At 45.7% G+C, this 24615-nt stretch overlaps 1 protein-coding gene across 2 annotated transcripts in view; it reads right to left on the bottom strand.

Annotated features, from left to right (window-relative positions):
- SMPDL3A (sphingomyelin phosphodiesterase acid like 3A) overlaps positions 1-24615 on the bottom strand; it is an 86235-nt gene that overhangs the window by 28105 nt on the left and 33515 nt on the right. For both annotated transcript variants that reach the window (XM_068231394.1, XM_068231396.1), the window contains 2 exons: positions 12699-12795; positions 7308-7483 (listed from right to left, as the gene is read on the bottom strand). In XM_068231394.1, coding sequence (XP_068087495.1) covers positions 7308-7483; positions 12699-12795 — 273 coding nt within the window. The remainder of the gene's footprint in view (positions 1-7307; positions 7484-12698; positions 12796-24615) is intronic.

Genomic DNA, 24615 nt, shown 5'->3' with positions numbered 1-24615 from the left:
GTGTGTTAATTAGAGTATAAGGAATAACATTGCAGCTTGCTCCACAGTCCAGCTGAAATCTGACTGGTCTCTCATCCAGCAAGAAAGTTGCAAAAAGTTGTTTTGCATCCTTATATTCATGTTGCTTTACCATATTAACACTCTCTGCTGCTGGCTGTAGTTGTATCCACCACAAGTCTTCAGCACTGTCAGAGTCTATGTTCTGTGTCACTGTGTTTACTGGTCTCTGTTTTAGTATTTTCTGTCTGCACTGAGTGGCAAAATGATTCTTTTTTTCCACAGGATTTGCACAACTGTCCATATGCTGGGCACTTCTCCTTATCTCTCTCGTCTTCTTCCACACTATTTACACTGTATGGTGCTTTCTGGAAACTTCTGACTCCTGCGTGTGACTGATACAGCATGCACACCAATATCAGCTGAACTTTCAATCATCTTTAGGCTGTCTTTTGTGAGCTGAGAGGCTCTGCATATCTTAATACATTTCTCTAGATCTAGATTTTCCTCTCTCAGTAATCTCTCTCTCAGGTGAGAGTCCTGGATTCCACATACCATCCTGTCTCTGATTAGAGAGTCTTTGAGATCACCGAACTCACAGCTTGCTGCTAGTATTTTCAGTTCTGTAACATAGCTGTCTATGGTTTCTCCAGTCTCCTGATTTATTTAAAAAAATTTAAATCTTTCCACAGTTTCATTCTTTTTAGGGTCACATTGTTTATCAAACATCTGAATAATGTCTTTCACAGTCATATTCTCGTGTCATTTCCTCTGACTAAAGTCTGTGATATTTCTCTGCCCTTCTCTCCTATTAAGTAGTGGAACAGTTTAATTTTGTGCTTTTCATCACTGGCTGCTACTGTGAGATCTACATACAGTGTGAACTCTTCTTTCCATTGCTTCCATGCTTGGGCCAGATTAGATGAACTCACATCTAGTTTCCCAGGGGGTTTCAATCCACTCTCTATGCTGTCTTTAACTGTGCAGGGATACTTTACTCACAGTTGCTGTGGCTGCCTCTTCCTTGTAGGCTTGCTGCCTCTTCTTGTGAGTTCAGTTTGTTGCTCTGTTACTCTGAAGTCCTGTACACCGCTGTCACCATGTTTGTTATGTTAGGTTTCTTCTATTTGCAGACACGCATGGTAGATTATAACTGAGAGGCTTTAATCATGCTTATCACACAAGCCTGTGCCCTTTACACATACACTAGTGTTGTCCGGATCATGAACGATTCGGATCTTTGATCCGAATCTATTTTATGAGTCGATCATCCGAATCATCAAAATGAACGATTCGGATCGCAAAAGGGGCGGGGCCAGGAGCGACACGCCCCCTCTCAGCGGGCAGCGGGGTCCTGGAAGCAGGGATCGCTCTGTTGGATGGGAGGCAGCCTTGCAGGGAGACAGGTAGATAAGAGAGAGGGGACATGGGTGCCACTGCCAGATATGTGTAGAGCACACATACTGGCTGCAATGTGCTGCCCATTATAGGCTGTCTGTTCCGTAGTTGTGCACAGTGATCACATTGGAAACTTTTGGGTCAGCACAGCTCAGTAACTTTGCAGACAGTGTGATTGAAAGGCAATATAATCCTCCTGCACTCGGCACTAAACAGCTGCACTTATCTTCTGGGAATGCTTTCTTTCACTGTGCGACCTTTTCTTTCAAAGTGTACAGATGAACATATAGGTGAAATATATGTAAAGCATATGATTGCAGTATGTGGGTATTACGTGCAAACATTTCTGCTCTCTGCTCGTCCCTCCCCCCATCTCTGTCCACTCCCTGCCCTCTGTCCATCTTCTCCCCTTCTCTGTGTGTCCACCCCCCTCCCCTTCTCCTGTCCACAGACCTGTCCTGCTGTTCATTTCACCCCCGAATGCTTCCGGTAGTAAAATGATCCGAGATTCGGATCAAAGATCCGGATCTCGTCAATGATCCGATTCGAATCATCCGGATCATTGAAAAGATCCGAACTTCCCATCTCTAACATACACAGGGAGGAACCAACAAGTTGTACAAAACTGAATCCTTAATAATAGTAGTGAGACATCTAGTGGATAAACTGCAATACTACATATTGCTACAGTATGTATGTCAGAGTTTTAATTGGGGGAGGCCAGGATTAGAAATTAGGAGGGACATTGGGGAGGAGGATTGGGTCAGGCATCATTGGGGGGAGCATTATGGGGGGGGGGGCATTATGGTTTGGCATTATGAAGGAGAAAGTGATCATTGAGGAAAAGTGCCAGAAATCCTGGCAAAGCACTGTTGCAAGCAGGTAATTAACTATCAATAATCATTTGTTACTGAGATTTAGCCTGTGCCTGATTAAGTGATAAAGGTGAATGCACTCAGGACTCTTGACTTTGGGGGTCATATGCCGCTCTTACCAACCTGAACTGCTTGTCCTCGTCCTCACAGCAGCATTATAACTGAAATGTTCCAGCGCCGCGCCCGTGCTGCACTTTCCTCACATTACAAAGAACAAGAATGGAACTGAGAGGCAGATTATAGATTATTGTAAGAGGCAGACTTACAGAAAACACCACTTCAGCAGGCCAAGGATGTTTTTATGTTTTTTGCTTACTGGGGGATAGGCTGTTAAACTCCAGGAATAATCCAGGTATTATTTTCAGCAAAATCAAGCTTAAAGAGAACCTAGATGATGCCTTGGGGGGGGCGAGTGAGGCGATCGCCCCAGGCCCCGCTCCTGAAGGGGGCCCTGCAGTCATGCCTGCCATGCAATGCTCATTTTGGTGGTGGTGAAGGAAAGGTCTACAGAGGTCTAGCTGTTTGTGTTCTGAGCAGTGTGTCATTAACAAATACACAGATCTTCCTATTTTGTTTTACACACCTTATATTTTGCACCAACCTCCCTTTATTGCTTAGGTTTTTGTCTTCAGCATACTTTACTGTACTATGCCATTTGCTTTTTTGTAATGAATTTCTGAACTGACGTGAAGCTTGCTAAATGTCAGATTAAGGTAACGTGCAAGAGCCTGAGCCTGAGGGGCCCAGGGGCATTTAGGTCAGTCGAGCATACACTGGAGCCGCAGGGGGCTCAGGCTTGAGCCTCCAGACTATCTGGTGATTGGTGCTAGGTTTGATTGGGAGCTAGGGATAGGTAGAGGCTGGCTGAGGAGCTTGAGGTTTTGTACCCAGTCTGGCTGGGAATGGGTGTTAGGCTGGATGGGGAACTGTGGATGGGTTCTAGGCTGGCAGGGGAGCTGGAGATGGGTGCTAGACTTCATGGGAGAGCTGGAGATTGGTTCTAGGCTGACTGGGGAGAAAGGAATGGGTTCGAAGCTGGCTGAAGAGATGGGGATGAGTACTCGGCTGGCTGGGGAGCTGGGGATGGGTACTAGGCTGACTGGGGAGCTGGGGATGGGTGCTAGGCTGACTAGGGAGCTGGGGATGGGTGCTAGGCTGGCTGGAAATCTGGGAATGGGTACTAGATTGGTTGATGAGCTGGGGATGGGTGCTAGGCTGGCTGGGGATGGGTGCTAGGCTGGCTGGGGAGATGGGGATGGGTACTAGGCTGGCTGAGGAGCTGGGGATGGGTGCTAGGATGCCTTGGAGAGCTAGGGATTGGTGATAGCTTAAATAATGATAATTGGTCTCATGTGTATATTTAAATTGTATCAAATTGTATTAATAGATATACAAATAAAAACCTGGGGTATGGATGGGATGGGGTTGGGTAAAAACACTTATGAACAGTAAACACACTGCGGGGCTACGTTTATCACTTTGCTGGCCAGCTATATTTATATATATTAAGGTTACTCATGCATACATACACTCAGCACATTCAACCTATACCGGTTTTAAACAGTGGTACCACTTAATTAGCCCTTTTGGCTGCGCAGCAGAGGGATAGATGCTGTTAGTAAGCAGTTATTAGCAAGAGTATGCTTTATGCACATGCATGCAGTTCAGTTGATGGCAAAGATCAGTCATTTAGTTGTGCCCAGGCGGCTAGTAGTGCATGCTTTAGCGTTAGAAGAGACAGATAAACAAACAGTCCTAAAGGTTTATCTGTCTCTTCTAACGCTAAAGCATGCACTACTAGCCGCCTGGGCACAACTAAATGACTGATCTTTGCCATCAACTGAACTGCATGCATGTGCATAAAGCATACTCTTGCTAATAACTGCTTACTAACAGCATCTATCCCTCTGCTGCGCAGCCAAAAGGACTAATTAAGTGGTACCACTGTTTAAAACCGGTATAGGTTGAATGTGCTGAGTGTATGTATGCATGAGTAACCTTAATATATATAAATATAGCTGGCCAGCAAAGTGATAAACGTAGCCCCGCAGTGTGTTTACTGTTCATAAGTGTTTTTACCCAACCCCATCCCATCCATACCCCAGGTTTTTATTTGTATATCTATTAATAAAATTTGATACAATTTAAATATACACATGAGACCAATTATCATTATTTAAGCTAATATAGACTGGTTGTGTATCAAGGTGCAGCGCTATTTAATTGCGTATAAAACTAGTGGGACTTGCCCACAGCAAATAGATGCTATAGCGTGCACTACAGTGCAGATCCAGGAGGTTTAGTCACCTCAAACATTAGGAATAGGGATTGGTGATAGGCTGGTTGGGGAGCAAGGAATAGGTTCTAAGCTTGCTGAGGAGCTGGGAATAGGTACAAGGCTGGTTGAGGAGTTAGGGATGGGTGCTAGGCTGGCTGGTGGTGGGTGCTAGGCTGGCAGGGGAGCTGGGGATGGGTACTAGGCTTGCTGGGAGTGTGTCTGGATAGAAATACAAACTTTGGACTTCCAATTTTGCCTAGCACCCATTCACAGCCTGCCTAGAACCCATCAGTTGGTTACATGCCACTAAACCAATATATGAATAATTACAATACATAATGTAATCAGACGGCAAATCAGAATGGTAGCACCATTTGCTGTTTGATTACATTAAGTATTGCAATTGTTCCTATATTGGTTGGCTTAGTGGCCTTTAACAATTTGTTAAACAATAATAAGGCATACTGCATTAGAGGTGGACAAGCCCGTGAATGTGGTGGTACGGTATATGGGCCTACACTTATGGCTCCAGGTCCCGCATACACTCGCCCCAGGCTACGCGTGTTCTAAAGCCACCTCTGAGAGAACCCGAGGTGGCTCCTTGGGAGGCAGATGGGACACAGAGGCATGTTCTCTGCCTCATGACATGCCTCATAGACATCTGTCGCTATCTCGGAGGGTAAATAGAGGAAAGGGATTCCCTGCTCAAAACACCCACTAGGGGCATTCCTGCAGGCTTTCCAGAGCTGCCATTGGGGAGCTCTCTCTCCCTGGCCGTGCCTCCTGCTGCTCTCCTGCCTCCCTGCATGCTGCTGTGAGAGAGAGATCTCTCCTTCCAGCATCATGACCCAGAGGTCACGAAAATAAAAGTGGGCCAGTGTGGCCCAAAGGAGTGTGAGAGTGTGAGAGAGGGGCGGTTTTGGCGGCTACCAGCATTCCGAAAAGATAGGGATTTTCCCTTCTCAGAGACTTTCCCTTCACAAATACTAAAAATTTTTTTTTAAAGTTGTGATATATGTATATACCAACTTTTCAAAGTTTTTTTTACAGTTTTTCGAAGGTAAAGGCCCTTTTTTTAAACCAGATGCACAGGGGGAATACTCTGTTTAAATGAGTTTGCAGTGTAGGGTGACCCTCTTTTCCATTTCAAGAGCGATTCAGTGGAAGAGCATATGCCACCTCTAGAGACACGTACGTTGCTTGCACCATTCGCTTTCGTTGGAGACCTTGCTGCAAAATTCATGCTTGCTACAGTTACACCTGTGGATCAATACTGATGAACACCTTCATTGTCTGCCATAGTGCCTGATGCAGGAATGGTAAATGTTATTACTGTAATCAATAATAATAAAAAAAAATTACAGTTACTAATGCCAGCAGATCACCCCACTTTGCACCGGTAGCGCAACCCACAGTGAGCATTGCTATGATAACGCTACTTAAGCTTAATGCTTGTTACCATAGCTATGCTCATGTTACTCATACATGTACAGTAAATTTACCAGCAGTTCATGCATCAGACACATACCTTTTATACATATAAATGAATATTGCCAACAAACACCAGTATAGTGGCTTGGATACACTATTTTTGTATACTTATCTCATAATGATGCAGACTTCAGTAAAGAACTGGATAAATTAATTTCCTCATCACATGTTTACTTTCCTAAATAATGGTTATTAGAGCTCTCAGCTCCGGTACTATTTTCTCCTTTAATTTACTGTAGTTACTATCTCATTTGGCCACTAGGTGGCTACAAAACCTAGCACATGTATTGGGCAGTGGAAAAAATGTACTTCTGCTGGAAAAAAAATTACTTTTATCACAGTCTAAAGGATGAGCACCTGTCTAATCACCTCTCAGGGAGGACACAAAATCCCAGATAGGATTAAAATGGCAGTACAGATAAGAAAAATCTGGAACTTACATACCATCAAAAAGATTTTCCCACTCTCTCTCACTGCAATTGCCACAACAATATCAACTTCTGTGGTTGCTTAAAAATAAATACTGTATTGCATTTCTTAAATATGCAACTAATGCTCCTGAGCAAATAAGCATTGTACAAGAAATGTGTAGAGTCCAAAAATTGTCTGCATCATTTTGGAAATGTGTTATTATATCCTTTGTTTCACACTTGTACCTATTGATACTGGCTTTCTAGAGGTGGCTGAGTGTACCGCTGCTTACTCGGCTAGCTTAAAATAACTTCTGTGACTACCTTTATCTTGTAAGACATCCATGATATGTGATGATATTTATATGCTTAAAATATTAAATTTGGACATTGGAAACTGTTATATATACTAAAGAAGGCATGCTATACTTTTAAATTGCTGTCCTCTTAGTAATTGTAATTTTTGTAATGTAATCCGATGTCACCCAGTCTTCTGGTGCCCTCTTGGTAGCAGCTTCTACACACAATCCCATGGCTGGAAGCGTTTTGTGCAGGCTTATGCAGAATGCCCCCGACCATGGGAGTGATGCGCATGCGCAGAAGCCGCCAACCCAGCCACTTCGGAAGCTGCTACAAAGGGGACACCAGAAGACTGGGTGACATCGGAACTGCAGCGAGAGACACAGAGACTTCTAGGGGCTTGAGGAAGCCACAAGTAAGTAAGCTGCAGTACTTTTTTTCAGCTTATAGATCCTTTAAGTTTAAGCACACAAACATTTTAAATTACAAAATGGTTTCTATCACAATTACAGATGTTGAATCATTTTTAACAAAATTGGTATTTCCAAGTTGGGTTACCTTTTCATTGTTTTGGCGAGAATATTGCAGTGTTTCCTCCAGCCAGGCAAATTGATCAGCAGGGTCGGTAACATTGAATGTTTCCTTATTGGGACCGTAGTACAGATTTGTGTTTAAACTAATGATTCTCAGAGGAGTTGATGCATTTGATTTGTAGATCTGAGAATAGTATCCTCCTGTTTCATGACAAAATGGGCAAAAGTTATGAAGGTGGCCTGGTTAACAGTAATGTCTTTGGATAAAATTAAAAGCTACTGTCTGTGCCAGAGATGAACAAGGAATGCATTACTGCTACAAAGTAGTGCATGTCTGATATGACCAGGGCAGTTTCTAGGCTAAATTGCACCCAGGGTGTAAAAATTGCGCCTCCCCCCCCCCCCACATGGAGTATAGGTTAGCCAAGGTTAGCCAGGTCTAGTTGCCCCAGTATAGGTAGCCAGGTATAGGTCCCCCCACAGTATAAGAAGCCAGGCATAGGTGCCTCCAGCATAGGTAGCCAGTATAGTTGCCCCAGTATAGGTTAAATAGGTAGGTGCCCCCAGTATAGGTTAGACAGGTAGGTGCCTCCAGTATAGGTAGCCAGTATAGTTGCCCCCAGTATAGGTTAGCTAGGTAGGTGCCTCCAGTATAGGTAGCAGGTATAGTTGCCCCCAGTATAGGTTAGCTAGGTAGGTGCCTTCAGTATAGGTAGCCAGTATAGATGCCCCCAGTATAGGTTAGATAGGGGCCCCCAGTATAGGTTAGCTAAGTAGGTGCCTCCAATATAGGTAGACAGTATAGTTGCCCCCAATATAGGTAGTCAGTATAGTTGCCCCCAGTATAAGTACTGTATATGTGACACGCGAGCATTTCTCCCTGTACAGAGTAATGCTAGAGGGAAAGTCGCAAATGATCAAATGATTTTCAGACGAAAACTGTCAATTTGTTTAATAGTGCAGTACAAAAAATTTCAGTCAATCGGTGCCCGATTGGGAGTGCATTGCTTGCAGCAATCAATTCAATGAGTGATGAAGTTAATCTCACCTGTTCGCAGTGCGGTTCCAATCTCTTCTCTCCCCGCTGGCTGCTCCTTCTTCTCTCGTCACTCTGGAGTTCCAGGATGCCTGTGTGACAGCCCAAATGCTAGAGGCCAAATACTACAGGCCTCTAGTGGTCACATAAGGTACATGCCATGGTGACCCTAGTTCTTTCCCACTATAGCATTAGTTTTGTCACACAAGAGCCTGAGGACTCGGAGTGAAGAGACAAGAAGGAGATAATGAGGAGAGAAGACACAGGAACCATGTCACAGACAGGAGAGGACAAGCTGCCCCCACAATGCATGGCCCGTGGGGGGATGGGTACTGGATAACCGGCAGGTGCGCACAGATTTTCAATACATTTTATGCTGAAATCTATTGAAAATCTGTGTGTAGTGTGTGGAGGGTTTGAATCAGATAATGATCTGAATGGGATCTATCTGATGGCCAAATGTGCAGTGCATGGCCAGCTTTAACTCTTGAAGCTGAGTTTTTTACACATGACCGAGTTAAGAAGGATACTGACATGGTATAAAAGAAGGTGTCACTTTAGAAAGGGGAAGACATTTTGCATGATGAGCAGTGGCGTAGCTAAGGAGCTATGGGCCCCGATGCAAGTTTTACAGTGGGGCCCCCCAAGCACTCTATACATAACAATTGATACGGCGCACGAAAACCTGCCAATGGCAACTACAGTGTCAGGGGTGCAAGAAGGTGAGCAGAACAGTTTGTTAATGATTACCACTATTTAAAGGCGTACAGTCAAAAATGGCGTGGGGAAAAAATGGCGCACAGTGATAAATCTTTTAAAACGGTATTTATAGTTTTAAGGATATGCAGTAACTTTATTTAAAACGCTATTTATCGTTGGTCTGACCCCCGCCCCTCATGTCCTGCGGTGTCCCCCGTTCCTGTCTTCTGCTTCCCCCGCCCCCCTCGCACGTCCAATTTTGTCTCCCAGTGATTTCATCTCTGCCCCGGACTGGAGTGTAATGCTACAACAGTCCTACCTAAGCAGATCTTACGAACAGCTGGTGGATGTATCTGCTCGCTGCCGCTGGAGACTTTCTAAAGCACCAATCACGCTGGGGGCGCTGCTCCAGAACTGCCAATCACCGCTGCTCATGTCTCTGCTCCGTCTGCTAATTGGACGCGATGGTCTCGGAGGCGGGAGCATTGGGTCCAATTAGCAGACGGAGCAGAGAAATGAGCAGCGGTGATTGGCAATTCTGGAGCAGCGCCCCCAACGTGATTGGTGCATCAGAAAGTCTCCGGCGGCAGCGAGCAGATACATCCACCAGCTGTTCGTAAGATCTGCTTAGGTAGGACTGTTGTAGCATTACACTCCAGTCCGGGGCAGAGATGAAATCACTGGGAGACAAAATTGGACGTGCGAGGGGGGCGGGGGAAGCAGAAGACAGGAACGGGGGACACCGCAGGACATGAGGGGCGGGAGTCAGACCAACGATAAATAGCGTTTTAAATAAAGTTACTGCATATCCTTAAAACTATAAATACCGTTTTAAAAGATTTATCACTGTGCGCCATTTTTTCCCCACGCCATATTTTCCTGACCCGATTTAAAGTATCTATAGAAGAGATTATTATGAGCACAGGACCAATAGAGAGCTAATACTGTAGTTGAGGGAGGGCCCTTCGGGGCCTCTCTGGCTCAAGGGCCCCGATGCGGTCGCAACCTCTGCAACCCCTATTGCTACGCCCCTGATGATAAGTGAGAAACATATTGATAGAGCACTTCACCCCACCAGTGCCACAAAAACTGTATTTCAGCTGAATATGTAAACTCAGAAATAATCACTTCCATAAAAAATGGAAGAACATTAACATTTCCTTTCTTCTGTAAAATAAGGAATAGAGAACAAGGAGCAATTACAAGGCTATAAGGACACAACATGCATATTGGTCGCAATTCTCTTTCACAGAGATGCTCTGAGATATCTTTTGATGCAAGAATACATGGGCATACTTTAAAGCTTTGGCTACTGATGTGACTTTGAAAAATGAAGTGTGACTTGAGTAACAATACATTTATTGTTATAAAAATAAAAACATTGACATAACATTTTCTTCCTACCTTGTGTCCTAGATTTTTCTCCGTTTGTGCATCATATTAATAGTTGGAGAAAACAAGTAAGCTACTGTTGAAAAGTGCAGTTCTACATGGTCTCAATTTATGACATTATAAAGGAACAGCTAATGCTGCAATATTTATTCCAGAGGTATTAAAAAAGTTCCAAACCACCTACAGAATATATATACACTGTATATCATCCAGCAGTCTTGGAGACATTTGCAATTGTATGATGTGGACTAGTGATAGGTGCTATACTGTGGTGGCTGGATAGTGTAATGGTTAAGGGCTCTGCCTCTGACACGGGAGACCAGGGTTCGAACCTCGGCTCTGCCTGTTCAGTAAGCCAGCACCTATTCAGCAGGAGACCTTAGGCAAGTCTCCCTAACACTGCTACTGCCTATAGAGCGCGTCCTAGTGGCTGCAGCTCTGGCGCTTTGAGTCCGCCAGGAGAAAAGCGCTATATAAGTCTTTGTCTTCTTTTTTTTTACTGCATAACCTAAGTCTCTCAGTATAGTCTTGTTACAGGTGCGGCACGGCACCACTGACCATCAATGACATGGGGTATTTAATTATGTTTTGGGGCCACTGCCTTGTTATGTTTGGGTGGCACGCAACTTACTTGTGTTATGAGGGCTCACTGAATAATTATGTTTTTTTGGATGCTTGTTTATGTTTTGGGAGCATTTGCACCTAATTATGTTTGGGGCCACATTGCCTGATTATTTTGGGATCACACTGCCTAATTATGTTTAGAGACACATGGCCTAACTATGTTTGGGTGGACTCTCTTATCTATTTCTGGTTTTTATGCTGCCTAATTATATTTGGGTGTTCCTAATTATGTTGGGACCCTCTGCTTAATTTTGGTAGTTTAGGGTTGCATTATGCCTAATTTTTTTTTTTAATGGATTGTTCTACGAAATTATGTTGTTGTGGGTGGAATATGCCTCCTATTTACATTGTTTAAAGGGTTGCACACTCTTTAGGGGATACACACTGAGTTATTTAGGGTGTTTTCTGATTTATTATGTTGCTTTGGGTGGTCATGCTGTCTTATTATGTTGTTTAGGGTGTGCATGAAATCACATTTTGTTGCTTGAAGGGCACATACTGTCTAATTAATTTGTTTCAGGGCTGCATGCTGCCTATTTATGATCTTAGATTCTGGAAGCGGATATTTAAATAAATACTGTACATACACTGTCTATATTATTACATATAATAACGTATAGCCAAGCGCTGTGGAAGAGGTCACTAGTTAGTGTTAGCTGTAGTCATTGGGGTCCTTAGTGTTTGGTATTGGTAGGTGTTAGTGTTAGTTTTAGTTTTAACATTACTGATATTTTACTAACAGTATTTACCTGGTGCCCAAATTCGCAGGCGCCTTTTTTCATTGTACTGTATGCAGTTCTAGTATTTGTGTGTACATTTTAGAGTCCCTGTGCATTATCAGCTATTTGTTCATGTGCGGTCCTAATGGACATTTTCCCTGCACTTTGAAAAGCCCAATAGGCTGCCTGACACTTGATAGGAAACTTGACAGCCAGCCAATCAAAGTGCGGGGATAATGTCCTTTAAAGTGATTGGACCCGCAGGGGCTCAGGGCAGGACGAGTATAGCTCTCGTCATTGCCAATTAGCAGGCATACGTTTGTAGCGCTTGCTATGGTACTCTGATAAGGCACGGTATAGAATTCCCCCTCACTGCAAGGTTCAGAGTTTTGTAAGTAGCAGAAGACACTTCACATACTGTATATATCACATATGTACAAATGCCAGTAATACCCGCAACACACTGATTCCTTTAGTGGTAATCTAAAATTAAAATAACAGTAAAGGTGGCCAGTAACGATACAATTTGCCAAACGATTGTTTACCAGCGATTCTTCATATAAACAATCGGAAATGATCGTTTGGGACCAGTAATGGTCTGGGACCAGTAAAAATCCAACCAATCAGATTAATGAAATGGATCTGATTTTCAGATCAATCCTGTCAATTTGATTGCATTGGTTAAGAGATTTTGATCCATTAGTGGTCTCAAATGATCATTTCCAGTCTTTCATACAAAAAAATAGTTTGTAAACAATTGTTTGACCAATTGTACCGTTAGTGGCCACTTTAATACCTGCATGTCCCACCGCTGTAAAATTTGAAAGCCTGTTGTGTAAATCAGGAAATTTACATTTTTTTCTTGCTATTTCCTCATTTGGTTAAGTCCCATGCTATTGTGTTACAGATATGCAGTGTCAGGCCACATCACGTAATACAGGTTTACCTTTCCGGAAAGTGGTAAGTGCTTCTTCACACAACCAAGGTTTCCAGAATTCTGCTGCAGCTGTGTAGACTTCACTACCAGATACAGGGAGCTGGTCCTAAAATACACACAGAAGACAGCCTTTAGTAAAATTCTACACTAGAAACATCAAATGGGATACTAGCAACAAAACAAAAGGAAAGATACAATACAAATGTCATCATAACAAAAACTGACATACGTACTGTAAATACTCTATTTGGCAATAGTGCTAGTCAATGTAGAGTTGTGAAAATTATGCATTTTTCATTTGCAGGTTGATTACCAACACCCTATTCTCGGCATTTATAACATTTAATGCTATTTTAAACATGCTTCAGTAAAAATGTACTAACACTTTTAGGCCTCATTCACACCTAAAATCGAAAATGCAAGCGGTTCCCCATCCCGGCGCTCCACTGCGCGCTGCGTTTCTGGTAAAAGCGCTTTTCTAAGTGCTTTTCCAGAGCGGTTTTGTAATTCACTCCCTGACGCAAGTCAGGAAGTAAACTGTTTGACCCGGAAAATAATATTTTTATTCTAAAAAACGCGAATGCAATCGCTGCACAAAGCGATTTTGTAAGCATTTGCATCTTTCCTATACCTTCCAATGAGGCAAAATCGCCCCCCGAAATGGTACAGGCACCGCCTTGCTGAATGCACAGCGCACGAACCGCGCTGATATGAACCTTCTCATAGACATTTATTGCACAAGCGTTTTGTGGGCGATTTTAAAAATCGCATGCACTTGGAAAAAGGCCGAAAACACCCCTAGTGTGAAGGAGCCCTAAAGAGGAACTGTAATGAAAATAACAAATTGAATAAAATTGCTTATTTTTTACAATATCTATACATTATTTAGTGTTTGCCCATTTACTTACATTCTGAAATTTATCACAGGTGGCAACAACTTTAGTTCTGCCTGGTGATCTGTGCAGTTACTGATCTATTGTTACTGAAAGTTCTATGCACAGAGGGAAATATTGCTTGCTTGGCAGTAGGAAACAGCCTTTATTTCCCACAATGCAACGAGGTTCACAGACAGCAAACTGTCAGGACCATGGTCATGACATCACACTGTGGGAGGGGTTTCACCACAATATCAGCCATACAGACCACCGATGATCTGTTCGAGAAAAGGTAAAGATTTCTAGAGGGAAAGGGGGTATTAGCTACTGATTGTGATTAAGTTTAATCTTTGGTTAAAGTTCGTTCTACAAAAACAGATATTGGCTGAATTAGAGTTCAGGCTACAAAACTACAGAGAATCAGGATTAGGTAATGACTAAACATTCTGCATATGGTAGTTATTTAAATCTACTATAATGACCTGCAAAATTACAATAAGAATTTTCATTTAAAATCACCTTTCTTATAGACTTTAGTGCATTTTTGTCAGGTTTCATTTTTAGTGAAATTTACTGAATATTCACAAAATTTCAGGCAAAGCACAACTGGATAAATTCACTCATCACTAATGCTGATATTTACTTCATACAATATGCTGATTTAATAAAAACCTGCAGTAACTGACATAAAAAGCAGACATGAGAGCTCCCTGGAGACTGCTGTATTCATTCCCTGTTAGCAATGCCAGTTGCCTGACTGATTCTGAGCTCTTGGCTTTCAGTTGTGTCTGAGTCATGCATCCAGCAGCAGTACACCTCGCCATACTTGTTATGGGTAAGTGACTCAGATGGCATTAGAGGCAGATGAATAACATGACAGACAAGCAACAAGGGTTTCTTTTTCGAAAGGAATAGCGATGTCAGACTTCATATTCCTTGTATTTTACACTTTCTTTTAAATGTCAGAGTTTTTAACCACTTCATTCTTAACCACTAAAATGTAATTTGCTGTTTGCCTATTTAAACTAGAATTCATGAAGTGAACCCGAGGTGAGAGGGAAATGGACTATGGCTGACATGTTTATTTCCTTTTAAATAATGCACATTGCATGGCTGCTCTGCTGATCATCTGCCTCTAATACTTTTAGCCATGGACCCTGAGCAAGTATGTAGATCAGACAAATGCTTATGACAAATCTAACAAGATTAGTTGCATGATTGTTTCAGGTGTGTGATTTAGACCCTACTGATCAGAAAGATTACCATGACTGCAAGGCAACTGGTATTGGTTAAAAGGAAATAAATATAGCAGCTTCCATTGGTCTCACTCCTTGAGTTCCTTTTAATTAGGTCAACAAAGAGTATTTCTGCAAAGGTTGGTGTTATTACCCATGGTGAGTGTAGAATGCTGGAAGGGAAATTCCACTTTTGTCATCAAATTTGTATAAATATAGACAAGTACTGCAGTGATGTCACAAAGGAAGTGGGGGGCACACCGGATGTAACTTTTCAAGGGGTGACCGAGGCGACTGAGGCTCCAGCCAATGGCCTAAATTAGGTTAAGGTACATGGGAGAGGGCCCCAACGTCTCCCCCTCCCTTTCTCTCCTAGGGCCACCTCCTTTGCTCCACCAGTACTAAGGCTGAGATAAGAGCAGCAGACATGCTTTATGGGAAGCCTTACTATCTCCAGAACCCTGTCTCCTGAGTTCCATCCATCCTCCACCACGGCCACCCACTCTCTACTTCTTTGTTCTACTGCACATTGCATGTAATTGCATGATGTGCAGGAGAACTAGGGTATAGAGATTGGGGAGCTGCATCAGAGGATAGTCAGGACCAGTGGTGCTCAAATACCCCTTTTTAAAATTCGAGTTTGGTCGAATTCGAATAGTAAATTATTCGAGGTCAGTCGAATATTCGAGTCGAATAATTTTTACTATTCGATTCGACCTCGGACTTCGAGCTCACTATTCGAGTCGGTATTCGAGCTCACTATTCGAGCTGACTATTCGAATTGGCCTTAAATAGCTTCCAACACTTGTTTTGAGGGTGAATGATGCAAGAAACATCTTTTTTTCCAAGTAACAACAGCAAGTGATTATGTGGGGATGTTCCTTTAAAAAAAAAATGTGGAAAGAGAAGTTGTGTCCTTAATTTTGTTCAGTAGTGTTACTGTATATACTTGTTCTTCTTCTTCTTTATCTTTCTTCTTCTTCTTCTAGATCTTCTTCTTCTATATCTTCTTCTTCTTCTTCTATATTGTCTTCTTCTTCTTCTTCTTCTTCATCATCTTCTTCTTCTTCTTCATCATCTTCTTCTTCTTCTTCTTCTTCATCATCTTCTTCTTCTTCTTCTTCATCATCTTCTTCTTCATCTTCTTCATCTTCTTCTTCATCTTCATCTTCTTCTTCTTCTTCATCTTCTTCATCTTCTTCTTCTTCATCTTCTTCTTCTTCATCATCTTCTTCTTCTTCATCATCATCATCATCATCATCATCATCATCATCATCATCATCATCATCATCATCATCATCATCATCATCATCATCATCATCATCATCATCTTCTTCTTCTTCTTCTTCTTCTTCTTCTTCTTCTTCTTCTTCTTCTTCTTCTTCTTCTTCTTCTTCTTCTTCTTCTTCTTCTTCTTCTTCTTCTTCTTCTTCTTCTTCTTCTTCTTCTTCTTCTTCTTCTTCTTCTTCTTCTTCTTCTTCTTCTTCTTCTTCTTCATCATCTTCTTCATCATCTTCTTCTTCTTCTTCATCTTCTTCTTCTTCATCTTCTTCATCTTTCTTCTTCTTTTTCATCTTCTTCTTCTTTTTCATCTTCTTCTTCATCATTTTCTTCATCTTCTTCTTCATCTTCTTCTTCATCTTCATCTTCTCCTTCTCCTTCTTTTTCAATATCGTCTTCTTCTTCTTCACGTATTTCTCTTTTCAATTTTTTTTTTAAAGAAATGCAGCTATTTTTGAGCGTAACAAATAGCTGGTGGGCGCACGCATGTTGGAAGCGCCATTGTATGTGCTCCCTGGCAAAACACAAAGACAGCAGGAGGTAAATTCAGCAGCAGGAGGAGGAGGATGAGTGTGTGGCAGCAGGCAGTCAATGAGGCAGGCAGCTCGCCGTGACATAATAGCCCTGGTACCTAGCGGTGATACCAGGGCTGTAAATAAACACAACAGGAGGTCCCAGACAGCGGTCGTGCAGCCCACATTGTGTCCAATACACAACTGGGACAACACAGTTTTCAACCCGGGCACCTCAGAAAAATTAAACCTTTTTTTTTTTTTTAATGGTTTGTTTGGTTTTGGTTTTGCAACCAATATAGCTATTGTTTGACGTAATAGCTGGTGGCAGAGTGGCAGCAGAAGGTAATTCTGTGTACCCTGGCAGTGGGAAACACAGACAGACAGCAACAGCAGCAGGAGGAATGGAGGAGTAATGTGAGCAGCTATTGTTTGACGTAATAGCTGGTGGCAGAGTGGCAGCAGAAGGTAAATCATCTGTGTAGTGTACCCTGGCAGTGGGAAACACAGACAGACAGCAGCAGCAGCAGCAGGAGGAGGTATGGAGGAGTAGTGTGAGTGTGGCAGCAGGTAGGCAGCGTGACATAATAGCCCTGGTACCTAGCGGTGATACCAGGGCTGTAAATAAACTCAACAGGAGGTCCCAGACAGCGGTCGTGCAGCCCACATTGTGTCCAATACACAACTGGGACAACACAGTTTTCAACCCGGGCACCTCAGAAAAATTAAACCTTTTTTTTTTTTTTTTAATGGTTTGTTTGGTTTTGGTTTTGCAACCAATATAGCTATTGTTTGACGTAATAGCTGGTGGCAGAGTGGCAGCAGAAGGTAATTCTGTGTACCCTGGCAGTGGGAAACACAGACAGACAGCAACAGCAGCAGGAGGAATGGAGGAGTAATGTGAGCAGCTATTGTTTGACGTAATAGCTGGTGGCAGAGTGGCAGCAGAAGGTAAATCATCTGTGTAGTGTACCCTGGCAGTGGGAAACACAGACAGACAGCAGCAGCAGCAGCAGGAGGAGGTATGGAGGAGTAGTGTGAGTGTGGCAGCAGGTAGGCAGCGTGACATAATAGCCCTGGTACCTAGCGGTGATACCAGGGCTGTAAATAAACACAACAGGAGGTCCCAGACAGCGGTCGTGCAGCCCACATTGTGTCCAATACACAACTGGGACAACACAGTTTTCAACCCGGGCACCTCAGAAAAATGAAACCTTTTTTTTTTTTTTAATGGTTTGTTTGGTTTTGGCTTTGCAACCAATATAGCTATTGTTTGACGTAATAGCTGGTGGCAGAGTGGCAGCAGAAGAAGGTAATTCTGTGTACCCTGGCAGTGGGAAACACAGACAGACAGCAGCAGCAGGAGGAGGAATGGAGGAGTAGGCGAGCAGCTATTGTTTGACGTAATAGCTGGTGGCAGAGTGGCAGCAGAAGGTAAATCATCTGTGTACCCTGGCAGTGGGAAACACAGACAGACAGCAGCAGCAGCAGCAGAAGGAGGTATGGAGGAGCAGTGTGAGTGTGGCAGCAGGTAGGCAGCGTGACATAATAGCCCTGGTACCTAGCGGTGATACCAGGGCTGTAAATAAACACAACAGGAGGTCCCAGACAGCGGTCGTGCAGCCCACATTGTGTCCAATACACAACTGGAACAACACAGTTTTCAACCCGGGCACCTCAGAAAAATTAAACCTTTTTTTTTTTTAATGGTTTGTTTGGTTTTGGTTTTGCAACCAATATAGCTATTGTTTGACGTAATAGCTGGTGGCAGAGTGGCAGCAGAAGAAGGTAATTCTGTGTACCCTGGCAGTGGGAAACACAGACAGACAGCAGAAGGGCAGTACACAGCAGCCCACTGTAGGTGTAAAATGTGTGGCTGCAGGCGACGTAATAGTCAAAGTGAACCAGGCTGGCTTAGTGAGCAGGAGCCAGGAGGTGGTAAAGGGTGGTAAGGCACATTAACGATGGTTCCGGCAGCCAGTTCATGTCCCCCTCTCGCCGACAACAGGGGCCAGGAACTCGCCTTCCACCCACGCCTGGTTCATCTTGAGAAACGTCAGTCTGTCCACAGACTTGTGAGACAGACGTGAGCGTTTCTCGGTGACCACGCCACCAGCTGCACTGAAGCAGCGCTCGGACAGCACGCTGGAAGGGGGGCAGGACAGCACTTCCAGGGCGTACTGCGCCAGCTCGCTCCAGATCTCCATGCGCTTGACCCAATACTCCATGGGATCAACAGGGGCATCGCTGTCAAGCCCGCTGTACGACCCCATGTAGTCAGCCACCATGCGGGTCAGACGCTGGCTGTGACCGGAGGAGGATGCTGCTGCATGCATCTCCTCTCTAGTCACTGCTGCCGGAGCCTCTACAGTCCTGTAGAGCTCGTGGCTGAGAGACAGCAGGTCTGTGGGGCGCTTGCTGCTGCTGGATGCAGGCACCTGCTGCTGCCTCTGTGCTGGCTGCTGGACAGTGGGGGTGGAAGGCTGGGGGAAGGCTTCCTCCAAGCGCTCAACAAGGGCCTGCTGCAAGCTCCTTATTTGTTGCGCTGGGTCTCCTCCTGCAGGCGGCAGGAACTGGCTCAACTTCCCCTTGAGGCGTGGGTCCAACATCATGCTGATCCAGATGTCCTCCCTCTGCTTCATCTGGATCACCCTGGGGTCCCTGCGCAGGCACGTCAGCATGTGCGCTGCCATTGGGAAGAGGCGGGCCACGTCTGCTGGCACATCGACGTCAGTGCTGTCCTCATCCTCCTCCTCTGCCGCCTCATCCTCTCTCCACCCCCGCACCAACTCAGCTGCGCTGTGCTGATCCCCCTCATCAGCAGCCAGGTCAGGGACCTCCACCAAGTCCTCCTCCTCCTCCCCCTCAGAGGTGGACTGCGCAGCTGGTTGCCGCTCCTGCTGGTCCAAGGCTGCCGCTCCCTGTTCCAGCAAAGCATCGAGGGCCCTGTTCAGCAGAGAAACCAGGGGCACCCACTCGCAGACCATAGCATGGTCCCTGCTCACCATGTTTGTGGCCTGCAGGAAGGGAGCCAGCACAAAGCACACCTGCTGCATGTGCCTCCAGTCATCATCGGGGACGATGGACGGGATGTTGCTGGTCTTGTCCCTTCTCTGAGCTGCGGAAACAGTGGCCAGGGCAAGGTACTGTTTGACAGCGTGCCTCTGTTCAACCAGACGCTCCAACATCGCCAGGGTGGAGTTCCAGCGAGTCGGAACGTCAAGGATCAGCCGATGGCGTGGCAGATCCAGCTCCTTTTGCACGTCTTCCAGGCTCGCACAGGCTGCAGCCGAGCGCCGGAAGTGACGCACAACATTCCTTGCCGTTTCCAGCAGTTCGCCCATCCCCTGGTAGGTGCGCAGGAACTTCTGCACCACCAGGTTCAGCACGTGGGCAAGACAGGGGATGTGGGTCAGGTTTCCCCTGTCTATTGCGGCAACCAGATTGGCCCCATTGTCGGCCACCACCTCTCCGACTCTGAGGCCTCTGGGGGTCAGCCAAATCCTCTCCTGCTCCTGGAGTTTGGCCAACACATGGGTTGCCGTCAGCTTGGTCTTCCCAAGGCTGACCAAGTGCAGCAGCGCTTGGCAGTGGCGGGCCTTCACGCTGCTGCTGAGGCGGGGGGTTTGGCCAGGTGTGCCGGAGGATGGCAGAGGATCGGAGGAACCTGCTGCAGTTCCCCTGACCCTGCGGGGTGGCACCACCCACTGTGTTGCTGCTGCTGCTGTGCCCGCTGCTGCTCTCCCATCCTCACCCCCTTCCACCAAGCTGACCCAGTGGACAGTGAAGGACAGGTAGCGGCCTGTCCCGAAGCGGCTGCTCCAGGAGTCCATGGTGACGTGGACCCTTTCACCAACCGCGTGCTCCAGCCCTCGCTCCACATTGGCCATCACAAAGCGGTGCAGTGCAGGAATGGCCTTGCGGGCAAAGAAGTGTCTGCTGGGGAGCTGCCAGTCTGGGGCTGCGCAAGCAAGCAGCGCACGAATGTCGCTCCCCTCCTGCACGAGCGTGTACGGCAGGAGTTGGGAGCACATGGCCCGTGCCAGCAAGCCGTTCAGCTGCCGCACGCGACGGCTGCTGGGAGGCAGAGCCCTAACCACCCCCTGGAAGGACTCGCTCAAAAGGCTCTGGCGTGGCCTTTTGCTGACACGGGAATCAGCAGACACAGCAGAGGAGGCCACTGAGGACTGGCTGCCAGAACAGGCCTCAGTGTCGGCGGCAGGAGTTGCAGAGGGGGGAGGAGCAGTGCGTTTCCGCACTCCTGCTGGTGCTGCTGGAGGAGCAGGAGGGCGGGTGGCTGCTGTTGCTGCTGCTGCTGCTGAAGGCTGTGCAGTGATGGGTGTGGTGCCACTGCCAGCACCAGATGCCTTCAGCCTCTGGAACTCCTCATGCTGGTGGAAATGTTTAGCCGCAAGGTGGTTGATGAGCGAGCTGGTGCTGAACTTTAAGGGGTCTGCACCTCTGCTCAACTTCCGCTGACAGTGGTTGCAAGTGGCGTACTTGCTGTACACAGTGGGCATGGTGAAAAACCGCCAGATTGGTGACAGAAACATCCCCCTACGGCATGGAAGCGCTGCTGCCTGTCTCCCTGTGGTGGTTGGGGGGGGGGCTTGGGTGCGGCTGGTGGTGGTACTGGCTGATGCTGCTGCTGCTGCTGCTGAGCCTGAGACACCAGCAGGCTGTGGGACGCTGCCAATGCTTGCAATGATGCGCCTCCTTGCAAGGCCCACAAGCGCATCCTCCTCCTCCTCCTCAGAGCTGCTGAGGACGACATCCCCTGGAGGTGGTGGCACCCAGTCTCTGTCTGTCACCGGGTCATCATCATCATGCCCCTCCTGAAACATGTCCTGCTGGGATGATGACCCCCCAAACTCCTCTCCTGATGCATGGATGGGACGCTTGACTGTCGCCACAGTCTTGCTGTCCAATCCCTCCTCCCCCAAAGTGCCCATCAGCATCTCCTCCTCAAAATCGCCAACAACAGCAGACAATACCCTGATGGTGCCTGGGGTAAAAAGACTGCTGAGTGACAGGTCGGCGACTGATGGTGAACTGGCCTCCTCCCCAGGCCCTGCTGGGCGGATGCTGCGAACAGGGGTGGTGGTGGTGGTGGTGGTGAGGGTGGAGGCCTCGGATGCAGAGCTGATGGCGGGCTGCTCATCCTCCGTCATGAGTTGCACCACAGTGTCTGCATCCTTTTCCTCAATGGGACATTTCCGACCCGGCTGGAGGAAAATGGGAGCAGGTGCTACACGCTGCTGCTGCTGTGTCTCTGCAGCGTGAGTTGCAGATGCTCCTGCTGGGCGGCGCCCAAGGCGTCCACGGCCAGTGGCTATGGGAGGAATGTTAGCCACTGACGCTGCTGCTGCTGCTGCGGAACTGTGCATGGTGGCGCGCCCGCGGCTTGCCACAATGCTGCTCCCTCTCCTCCTGATTCCCTTGCTGCCCTTCCCCTTGCCCAAACCGCGCTGGCTGCCACTTCCAGACATCTTCAATGTTTTGGGCGTATAGACAAAAGTTTTTTAAAAGGGCGGGTGAAAAGTGGGGTACTTTAATGGAGTGGGTTGGTTGGTGAGGTGACTGAGTGAGTGTCCCCTAGTACAGTAAGTAAGTAGTAACAGTCAGAAAGTACAACTAGCAGTTACAATAATCAGTAGTAATCACAAGTAAATTTAGTGTGTGTACACTCAGACAGTGAGTGCACGCACGCAGGAGCTAGTAGCCTATGAACACAGTGACTGAGTGTCCTAGACTCCTAGTACAGTAAGAGTAAGTAGTAACAGTAAGTAGAACTAACTAATTACAATAATCAATCAGCGATCAGAAGGAAATGGAGTGTGGGTGTGTGTACACTCAGACAGTGAGTGCACGCACGCAGGAGCTAGTAGCCTATGAACACAGTGACTGAGTGTCCTAGACTCCTAGTACAGTAAGAGTAAGTAGTAACAGTAAGTAGAACTAACTAATTACAATAATCAATCAGCGATCAGAAGGAAATGGAGTGTGGGTGTGTGTACACTCAGACAGTGAGTGCACGCACGCAGGAGCTAGTAGCCTATGAACACAGTGACTGAGTGTCCTAGACTCCTAGTACAGTAAGAGTAAGTAGTAACAGTAAGTAGAACTAACTAATTACAATAATCAATCAGCGATCAGAAGGAAATGGAGTGTGGGTGTGTGTACACTCAGACAGTGAGTGCACGCACGCAGGAGCTAGTAGCCTATGAACACAGTGACTGAGTGTCCTAGACTCCTAGTACAGTAAGAGTAAGTAGTAACAGTAAGTAGAACTAACTAATTACAATAATCAATCAGCGATCAGAAGGAAATAGAGTGTGGGTGGTGTGTGTACACTCAGACAGTGAGTGCACGCACGCAGGAGCTAGTAGCCTATGGACAGTGACTGAGTGTCCTAGACTCCTAGTACAGTAAGAGTAAGTAGTAACAGTAAGTACAACTAACTAATTACGATAATCAATCAGCGATCAGAAGGAAATGGAGTGTGGGTGTGTGTACACTCAGACAGTGAGTGCACGCACGCAGGAGCTAGTAGCCTATGAACACAGTGACTGAGTGTCCTAGACTCCTAGTACAGTAAGAGTAAGTAGTAACAGTAAGTAGAACTAACTAATTACAATAATCAATCAGCGATCAGAAGGAAATGGAGTGTGGGTGTGTGTACACTCAGACAGTGAGTGCACGCACGCAGGAGCTAGTAGCCTATGAACACAGTGACTGAGTGTCCTAGACTCCTAGTACAGTAAGAGTAAGTAGTAACAGTAAGTAGAACTAACTAATTACAATAATCAATCAGCGATCAGAAGGAAATGGAGTGTGGGTGTGTGTACACTCAGACAGTGAGTGACCGCACGCAGGAGCTAGTAGCCTATGAACACAGTGACTGAGTGTCCTAGACTCCTAGTACAGTAAGAGTAAGTAGTAACAGTAAGTAGAACTAACTAATTACAATAATCAATCAGCGATCAGAAGGAAATGGAGTGTGGGTGTGTGTACACTCAGACAGTGAGTGCACGCACGCAGGAGCTAGTAGCCTATGAACACAGTGACTGAGTGTCCTAGACTCCTAGTACAGTAAGAGTAAGTAGTAACAGTAAGTAGAACTAACTAATTACAATAATCAATCAGCGATCAGAAGGAAATAGAGTGTGGGTGGTGTGTGTACACTCAGACAGTGAGTGCACGCACGCAGGAGCTAGTAGCCTATGGACAGTGACTGAGTGTCCTAGACTCCTAGTACAGTAAGAGTAAGTAGTAACAGTAAGTACAACTAACTAATTACGATAATCAATCAGCGATCAGAAGGAAATGGAGTGTGGGTGTGTGTACACTCAGACAGTGAGTGCACGCACGCAGGAGCTAGTAGCCTATGGACAGTGACTGAGTGTCCTAGACTCCTAGTACAGTAAGAGTAAGTAGTAACAGTAAGTACAACTAACTAATTACGATAATCAATCAGCGATCAGAAGGAAATAGAGTGTGTGTTGTGTGTGTACACTCAGACAGTGAGTGCAGTGCGCACACGCAGGAGCTAGTAGCCTATATGAACAGTGACAGTGAGTGTCCCTACGGGTACAGTAAGAGTAAGTAGTAAGTAAGTACAACTAACTAACAATAATCTATCAGTAATCAGAAGGAAATAGAGTGTGTGTACACACAGACAGTGAGTGAGTGCACACACGCAGGAGCTAGCTAGTAGCCTATAAACAGTGACAGTCAGTGAGTGTCCTACTCCTAGTACAGTATAACTACAATACTATTAGTAAAGGACAGCAGAAATACTGGTATAGATGAGAGAAATAAACAGAGGACAGCTGCCCACAGAGGCAAGGCCCCCCTGAGGCCTAAACCTGTAAGCTTGCAGCAGCTGCCTGTCTCTAATGTAACACACAAGCTACTAACTAAAATACAATGTCTAAATAACTAACAACAATATAGGTGTGTATAGGAGGTGTATGTGAGCAAAAACGCTAGGTAAATGACCACAATAGAGCTCTTGCTAAGC

Source organism: Hyperolius riggenbachi, chromosome 4, assembly GCF_040937935.1.
Source record: "Hyperolius riggenbachi isolate aHypRig1 chromosome 4, aHypRig1.pri, whole genome shotgun sequence".
In the NCBI taxonomy this organism is placed as follows: domain Eukaryota; kingdom Metazoa; phylum Chordata; class Amphibia; order Anura; family Hyperoliidae; genus Hyperolius; species Hyperolius riggenbachi.
The sequence above is the reverse complement of the archived record's forward strand: the minus strand, read 5'-3'. Positions and strand labels throughout refer to the sequence as shown.